Source organism: Lates calcarifer, unplaced genomic scaffold (genome assembly GCF_001640805.2).
Source record: "Lates calcarifer isolate ASB-BC8 unplaced genomic scaffold, TLL_Latcal_v3 _unitig_1258_quiver_1344, whole genome shotgun sequence".
Lineage (NCBI taxonomy): Eukaryota > Metazoa > Chordata > Actinopteri > Centropomidae > Lates > Lates calcarifer.
This window is the reverse complement of record NW_026115399.1, coordinates 8,914-17,723: the sequence shown is the minus strand read 5'-3', so window position 1 is coordinate 17,723 and position 8,810 is coordinate 8,914. Positions and strand designations below refer to the sequence as shown.

General features: G+C 38.4%; 1 protein-coding gene and 1 long non-coding RNA gene across 3 annotated transcripts; one reads left to right on the top strand and one right to left on the bottom strand.

Moving 5' to 3' along the window:
- The first annotated feature begins 251 nt into the window (after nt 1-251).
- LOC108887670 (CUE domain-containing protein 2) lies at nt 252-4,964 on the top strand. 2 transcript variants are annotated; one of them, XM_018683153.2, is made up of 9 exons: nt 252-426; nt 1,244-1,348; nt 1,436-1,579; nt 1,702-1,763; nt 1,966-2,099; nt 2,258-2,425; nt 2,517-2,581; nt 2,662-2,722; nt 2,806-4,964. In XM_018683153.2, exons 2-9 carry the CDS (start codon nt 1,275-1,277, stop codon nt 2,950-2,952), a joined length of 855 nt encoding a protein of 284 aa, XP_018538669.1. In that variant the 5' UTR covers nt 252-426; nt 1,244-1,274; the 3' UTR covers nt 2,953-4,964. The 2 variants fall into 2 exon arrangements, with proteins under 2 accessions (XP_018538669.1, XP_018538668.1); XM_018683152.2 differs by having other exon boundaries at nt 255-426; nt 1,184-1,348.
- Nucleotides 4,965-5,047: 83 nt separating this feature from the next.
- Nucleotides 5,048-8,118, bottom strand: LOC108887671 (uncharacterized). Its single transcript, XR_001961671.2, has 3 exons — nt 7,738-8,118; nt 7,516-7,626; nt 5,048-7,199 (listed from the first exon to the last, which is right to left on the bottom strand). It is a non-coding gene; the product is annotated as an uncharacterized LOC108887671 (long non-coding RNA).
- Nucleotides 8,119-8,810: the final 692 nt, after the last annotated feature.

Below are 8,810 nucleotides of genomic sequence, written 5' to 3'. Positions count from 1 at the left end.
TTTTTTTTTTTTTGTTGTTGTTGTTGTTGTTTTTGTTTTTGTTTTTGTCGATGGGCCAATCAATTGACCTACAAATCGTTTCAGCTCTATTGTAATAGAGTGTCTAATCTTAGTTTTGAAATTTTATGTCATAGGGTTTGTGGCTTCTGTCTGCTCTTACTTAAAACTAACACATTTCTTTCCTGTTTACTGTTTATGTTCAATAACAGATAGATAGATACATTAGATACATAGATATTCATAACATATCAGTCAGTAGCTATGTTTAACCAAGCGGTTTACAATCAGAGGAAATGACGTGCCAGTGTTTTGAATCGTGCGGGCTAACAAGCAGCACAGAAAGCCTGTAACCACTGTACTGACCAGCCTCCCCCCTACTACATCTGGGGAAAACTTTGAGCTTCATGTCCCTATAATTTCTTCACAGTAAGTTTCCCTCCATTAAAAGACGCTCCGATGTAAATAACCGAGGTCGGGTTTGCATTAAGCGTTAACCGTTAGCTAGCAGTTATTGTTCGCTAACACACCCCCACTTAGCTTAGCACTAGTTCGCTAACAACCTACAGTTATTTCCTCTCAGGGGTTGCGAGGATTAATCTTGTTAAAGAATGGACACTGATAATGTCGGAAACACGGAACAGTCGGCTGCATGATGTGAAGAAAAGCATGATAGCTTAGCCGTGGCGTTTGTAATTAACCATTAGCGGATAACTAACCTCCGAGTAGCTGTAATGCTAACGCTGGGCAACAACACTAACGTAGTAAGGCTACTATGTTGCTCTACACGACCGTGAGGCTAAAGTACTGCTTAATGACATCAGATATATGGATTTGTGAGGTTACTTTAACATAATTGAATTACTTTTTTTAAAACAAAGACGCGAGGTAGCTTCCTACATCATTTTAATGTTAATTGCAGCTGTATCTTGGCTAACCTGTGTCTGGTGATCTTCGCTGACTTTGGTCGTGAAGTCCTCCAACGCAGATATTAGTGTCAAAAAGTCAGACTGACCACTACTGGCGTCCCGACGTGACAGCGTTTAGCCAAGGTGTTGCAGCGACAGCAGGCTTTCATAACCAAGCTTTCATAAGAAATGCTTTGGTAACATTGTTATATCAGTCTGAACTGATAGTGTACCATATTTGGTGCACGGGTGACAACTGTTGTGTTTGACTATTTGAGGTTTGCAGTCACTGCTGCTCATTTTAACACCGTGGACCATCTGCTGTACCCCGACTCCAGCACTTCCTCTACTGCGCAGTTGGAGAACGCAATGGACCTCCATAAAATCATCCATAATGCAATGCACGAATTTATTCAGACTTACATTCCCGATGCCGATCTCAGGTAAACAGTTCCCAAGCTTTCTTTTGCATCCTTACACAAAAGTATCAACTAGTTTTACAGTAACCTCTGTTTTACCATTCGCTGCAGCACATTGGATGATGTTCTTCTGTCTTACATCACTGGAGTCCTGGAGGATCTTGGCTCCCAGCAGAGTGTGGAGGAAAACTTTGACGTGGAGGTCTTTGCAGAAATGCTAGAAGCTTACATACCAGGCTTTGCTGAAATTGACAGGTAAGCAGACAGACACTTTTCCGCACTTTTTTCTCTGTTCTGATTGTATTTCGTCTTTGACCATACAACTACATTGCTGTCATTTATTTTTATTGCAAAGGTGTTTTTATTATATTTTGCAGTGTAAAAGTCTGTGAAATGATGTTCAATCTGGCTTCAAAACTAGCCACAGCTCGGACCTTAGGTATTGCTTTTAATATTACTTTTGATACATTGCATGCTTATACTTTTCCAAGCTTTTCCAAGTTTTTTCATTTTTATAATATTGCCAAAAGAGTGATCAAAACATCTTTGCAGGGCAGTGACACTCATTTTATATTGGTATCATCAGACTAACATTTGTACTGTTGTGTGTACTGATGTTAATTTGTCTGTTACCATTTTAGCCGACGAAGAAAACGGTGTGCCTAAGGCAAGGACAGATGATGTTTCATTGAAACTCACTACCCTGCCTAGTGACCCTCCACCAGGAAGAGAAACACAGTGCCTTAAAACGCAGACAGAGGGTGCCACTGCCAAGGTGATCATTTTAGCACACGTCAGCACATTATTATCCTTTGCTTAATGCATGTGAATTTTTTAATTACTATAATTTAACTTATGCTTCTTGGGTGTGGTACTGTTGATATTGTTTACATCCACCAGAATTAAAGGTAGTATAAATGTGTATATGTCCAGCCACCAGTGTCTGAGTGGGAGACCCAGGAGCAGCACCTGCTTGAGATGTTTCCCAAGTGCAGTCTGTCCGAGGCTCGTAGTGCCCTGTCTATTGCCAAAGGAGACATGGAGGAAGCTGTGCGCCTTATCATAGAGGGTGATGTCCAACTCAGCCCCACTCCTCTCAATGTGAGTATCTGCTACACACAGGAACACTACCACTGTGTTTCATGTTAGCCACTGCCTACCTTGTTGATTTGATGATATCTTGTCACCTCAGGTAAACCATGGGAAAAATATTTCCTCAGTGGCAGACCAGAAACTTAAGGAGAGCATCCTTGAGAAGTGAGTAAGATTGCTATTATAAAGCAGAACTGGCTTCACTTCTTTGTTTCGGTCTTCATGACTATGTTCCATCTCCACAGGTACATGCTGGTGGACAGAGAGGAGGACAACAAAACACACCGGCCTGTCGCCCCCAAAGACGTATGTCTCCGGTTATACTCCATATTCAGAATGTAGCTTTGCCAAACGTGTTTTTATACTATAAAACTTGCTGCTTTCTGCAGGCTCCAAAGAAGCTAGTGCGGTACCATGGTAACCAGGTGGTAACCACAAAAGGAGAGCGATACCAGCTTGTGAAGAAAAACGAGACAGAGGACATGAAGAAGACGTATGTCAACCTCAAGCCTGCACGAAAGTACAGATTCCATTGATGATGAGCACAAAACTGTAAGAGCAGCTACTGACAATATTGTTTACACTATTATTAATTTATTAAGTCCATTTAGCCTGAATTTATTTGATTTTTTTCCCAAGTAAAGGATCATATTTGTTAGTTAGTGTCAGTGGCTTATTTCAAAAAATGTTACCATTATATGCCTTGGTTAAAACATACAATGACAGTGTTTCAGTCCTATAACTGTTCATTTCCTTGAGAAACGTTTGAAATTTTGTGTAATATTTTGGTGAGGATGTTGTAACTTGTGTTCTAGTTTGTATAAGAGCCTAAACCTATCTACATTTTGCCATCTCAGCAGATCTGTTGCACTGACGTTATTGTCTTTTTTTACCACTTCATTTTCTTTCTTTTTTGTTAGTTCTTTTTTTTTCATATTATTCCTCATTTGTATTGTCTTTAACGTAGTACAATATAGATTCATAGTTGTGACATAAAGTTATAGAGATGAATCTATTTTCATTTCTGTAAATAAGTTCTAGTGGTGCTGTAAAATTTCCTCTGGACATTACGAGTCTCAACAGCTTTTTTTATGTACATATAGAAAAAATCATTGATGCCAATTTTATTTAAAGTTCTATTTTTACATCATACAGTGATAGTGCTGTGAAAATGTTTGGTCGAGCCTTATGTTTTGGACAATTTGTTGTGCTACAAAATGGTTTTCAGATGAAACTCGTGTTGTATAGACAGAATTTTAAATGAGCATTTGTACAGCAAGTGGCCCCAACAGTCATTACCTAAGGGTTTGATATGCGGTCTCCCTTGGTGGGGGCATGCTACGACCGTCCAGTTTATAGTATTTCCGATACACCTTTAGCATAATTTGCTCAGAAAGACTAGAACATAGCATGTGTAGTACTGAATGTTGACTAAAGAATCTGGCCTTCATGAAGCACAATAATCCTTTTATCTGGATATCTTTGCTGAACAAATCAGTTTTTCCTCCGCAAATGTCGCAGATTTGAGCAGAATTATCCAGATAACTTCAGATAATGAGGGACTTGAGTATCACCTTGAATTGTCCTCTTGATGTCTCCACAAGAGCAAGACCATCTGATTTGTTTTTTATCACATTCTATCATACCAATTAATGTATGTGATAGAGGACATGTTAATATTTGTCAGTGACACAGCTAAGTTGATTGAACAAGGCATGCGCTTATTTTAACTTTAAATGTAATTTTAATACTCAGCTGTAATGGAAAACTCTAACTACTAGTTAAGTCTCTGTTAATTAATTTTCTAGCACAACAAATTCAATTCTCAAGGGGTGCACTAACTATTACAGCACTATAATATCTGGTATAATGAAGTGGAGGACTGTGGTTGCCCCTTAAATGTTAACCGAAACATGCTGCCGGAGGACTTGATTTTAAAGTTCATTCCAACAGCATTACCTTTATTTTTGATATAGATGTTTAGATTTGCAAAGTCTCAGATCATGCATTTATTGTGAAGAGGCGCTGTCGTGTGCTTTCAGGGTCCGTTTACATGTTACTCAAGTGGTCCTCTGTCATGGCTCCTTTCATCTCATTTGTGTTTGTGTGAACTTTGCTTCGCTTGTGATTGTTGGTTGTGGAACTTTTGAATTATGATTTGATTCTTATTTCTTGTTAATTGTATATTAGGATAAATGAGTCAGTCAGGTTTTTTTCTTTTTTTTACCAAGATATACCAGCTGTTTATTTGTGTTCCCCTCTGCATCCATTTGGAGCAACTATTAGCAATTGTTTTCAATTGGTGGTATAATATTAGTTTTCCTGAGTGTAGGTGGTACACAATCAAGTGTTGAAAAGATGTGTTGTTACTGATACTTCTATTTATCAGCAGCAATGTTGTCTTTAATTACTATCTGATGGTGTTACTGTAGAGCATGGAATGGATTTACTGAAGCTATTTAGTCACAACTGAGTTTTAACCCCTCGCTTTGAGAAACCCCTGACGCACAATTTATAGTAAATAAATACTAATTTTTGTAGACTACCACTCACATTGTATTCTTGGATTTATTCACTCATGTTACATAAGAACTCATTACATCTTTCAGTCATTAAAAACTCAGCAGTGCAGAACTTTGCAAACAAACTTTATCAGAGGAACAAGGTGAGCACATACTGTATGTTCAAAACAGAAAACCAGCATCCATCAGTAAAAACATTCCTCTAGCTCTATGAGCCCCTTCTTCTCACCTTTAAAGCTGATTAATGCCAGAGTGAAAACAAACATTTTGACCACAAAATAAAGGTTTAAAAAAAATCAAGTTCTTGCGACATTTAGTGCCATACCAACGCAAGCAAGGCACATACAGTAAACAGGGTTAATCTAGCAATAGAAAAGAGATGAAACATCAGTTTTACATATTACGGTGAGTTCTTTTACAGAGAAAGTAGCACTGTTCGATCATCGTGCAGTTTTAAGAAATACTTATGCACATTATCAGCAATGAAAAAGTATTATTTTCATCAGACAAAACAAAACCCTTGAAAACCTGTGTATTCCTGGCGAATTAGGTGCTTTGGTGTGGCTATTTTACAGTACACCACTCACTGATTCATCCAATGTCACAGGCAAACAAAGCCATCTGAATATGAACATACCCATCTACTGGTTTGTATGTTGGTTTGTCACATACAACACATCGTATGAAAGTACCCTCCCCTTATGCTGAATGTACTTTTTTTTTTTACAACTGCTTGAGAGAGAACTTGCATGGCAACAGCCATCTTTCGAGTTGCTCTCATTTCAAGGTCTTCAAAATATGGCTGCTTGAAAGTAAAAACAAGTGCATTTCTGAGGCTTGTTAACCTATAGTAATCATTACAGCAAGTACAGGTTTTCAACTGGAATTAGACTTTTGTACACATTGCAGCGTAATTTAATCTACATTTAACACAACATACTGAATATTTGTATTGTAGAAGTATAGTGTATGGACCAAGATACATCAAGCTTAACATGCAACTGCAAATTTGAAACACTAGATGGTGCATTTGTGTTGCACTGCAATGGCTGATACATACGCTTCTTTCCAGCAGATGGCCCTGCTAGTTCAGTCAGTTACTAACATTTTAACATAAATCAATCATTCAAGCCACTCACTTCAAACCAGTCTTACACTCATGGCTGTTTTAACCATCATATTCTCAACAAAACACTACCTGTTAATACTCTGAGAAGTCTCCCCAAAAAACAGTAACTTCCTGTATTTTCTACTGATTCTTAAAGTTAACTGTATTTGCAACTAATTTACAGTATGTGATTCATTGTCAACACTCCCTGACCTATTACTGGTACGCAGGATAACACATCCAATAAAGTCTTTGAAATATAAATCAAACAAGCAAGAGCATAAACAAACCACAAAGCAATCCCTCTGCTAAAATAATTTAGCTGCAAGCCATTACATATTCCTTCAGTTGAATATATGAGCCCCCTTTTCTTGCACGCCCACACATATTTTTGATAATATTTCATCACTGTTTTTAATCACTGCATCCTCTAACTTTTAGTACTGGGCCCATGCTGTCTTCGTTGCAACAGAAAATTCTTGATCACTCCCTGAAACCATGTCATTAGTAGGCTTAGAGATAATGTAGATTATGTAGAGAAATATTCCAAAGACACTTAAAAGACCTGTCATCTTTACAGGTATGAACCAAATTAGCTTTCTTTTCTTACATGAATATAAGAAATGTCCTGTAATTAACTTATGTCTACTGTATATATATATATATATATATATATATATATAATACCCCTTAACTCATCTATTAGTGGTCAAAATATTGAGGTTGCTACAAAGGTACCAATCTTACACATTTACCGACTGGGTGAGCAAATACACCCAAACACCCATTAACTTATGAGAACACTGAATCACATAAATATAATCTAGACTTGAGCCAAAAGAGAGAAAAAAAGACCTCTTCAAGTATGGCGAATTCCCATGAGTTAGTCAGATGTTTCTTCTGTAATTGTGGTATTTGCGAGGACAATGGCACTCAGAGACGACTGAAGCAGAATGGTTTCAAGATGGCCGCTAATTCCCATGCAGTGATTCGTAGCTCCAAAAGTCAGGATGCGCATTACACACGCTGCAGTCTCACTTTCACACGCATACAGTTTTCCAAAGCAGTTCTATTTACCAGTTTTAAGGGTGGGGCTCTAGCTCAGATCCTGGTCATATCGCCCCTTGATCATCGTTTTCAGTAAAGGTCCAACCTACAGAAAACACAAAGCATTCTTGGTTAGGATAAGCTACTTCACAGACATGTTACATTGTTTTACTCATGGTCCCAGACTACATATATCTTTCCTTTGTACTATATCTGGTAAGCCATAAATATTCGCAGTAATTGGGTTGCTGGAAGGGTCAGCATGCCCCAGGGATTTTGTCTAACAGGTGACCTAAATGTGGATCTGATTTGATGTTCTAGAAACTGGCAGTGTGACATTCATGTGCGACTTATGCAATCAGTACACTGATGGTATGAAAGAGTTTGTCACGTAAAGAGGATATAAAATCAAATGCTTTTACTTCATGTGGGTCTCCAAGTGCTTCTCCCAGCATCTTCTCAATGTTCCTCATAATGGCCACCTTCTGATGAGCACGCAGAGGGTACTCTATCCTCTTGGGTGTGGGCGCACCCTGAACAAATCAGTCAAAGTGGTGAGTGGTCATGAAGAAAATACAAACAAGTAGGAGGAAAGATAAGAAAAGTTGCAGTAAATTGAGTCCTAGTGATTCAAATATACCTACTTTGTACCAAAAGTTTACAGTGATTGTCACTCCACCATTCAACAGTGATTCAATGTGATGCCACCTGAGGAAGAGAAGTAAAAATATAAGTAAGTGACATTTTAAAGCTGGCTGTCAAAAAGAACTTTTCTGCAGCTTCCACCACACAAATGACCTAATCTTTAGTGTTATTAATATATATGCAAGTAAGAGTCCAAGCGTAAAATGTGCTTGTGATGAAAGTACATCTGATACGAATCTCAAATTCCCATCAAAAGTATGTTGTTGTTTAATGCTGTTTTCTTTTTGCCAAGTAACACTTTATTTTGAAAATTCAAATCACAATAATTTCACCAACACATGGTGATGATTTCTCAATAACCCTCTAAGGAGTCATTTGTTAAACCAGTATCCATATAGCTTCCTCTAGAGCTAAAACTTGTGCAAGTAGGCTCATTAAGTTGGACCCCACCTAGTAAACAACTTTCAGTCAACACACACCAGTGACTTTTATCACTATTTCTATTTTTTTCTTACCAGTTAAGAGTAGTATACAATAACACCAACACCCTGCACTCACTGTAGATTCATGCTCCAACACATCATCTTTATTATAATTATAACAACTGTAATTGCAAGATAATAACTTTTGACAGCACAAGTCCAGGCCAGTCAATAAGGCACTCAATACCTAAGAAATAGCCAAGTGATTAAATACTAGAGCTGTTTTTCTTGCAAGTTTCTAGGTAAATTAAAGCTGCGAGCAGCGTTGAACGGGCCCTCGCACCCGGCGCCCGTCGGGGGAGCGGCGACCGCGGGACCCCGGCAACCGCGGGGTCAACGCAGGTCGCAGGGCACACGCTGGCGTAACAGTTCACACTTCCGAGATGTAAAAATTTTAAATAAAAGCTTTTACGCTAATTATTTTCTGTGATAATATTTTTCAGAGCTCATCATCTGTGACAGCTCTTGGCTCTCTTGACTGTAACCTCCCTGTGGCAGCTTCTCACAGACTCAATCAACTCCTCTTCCCCTCCCCCCTCAAACACAAACACAAACACACACACACACACACACACACACACACACAGATA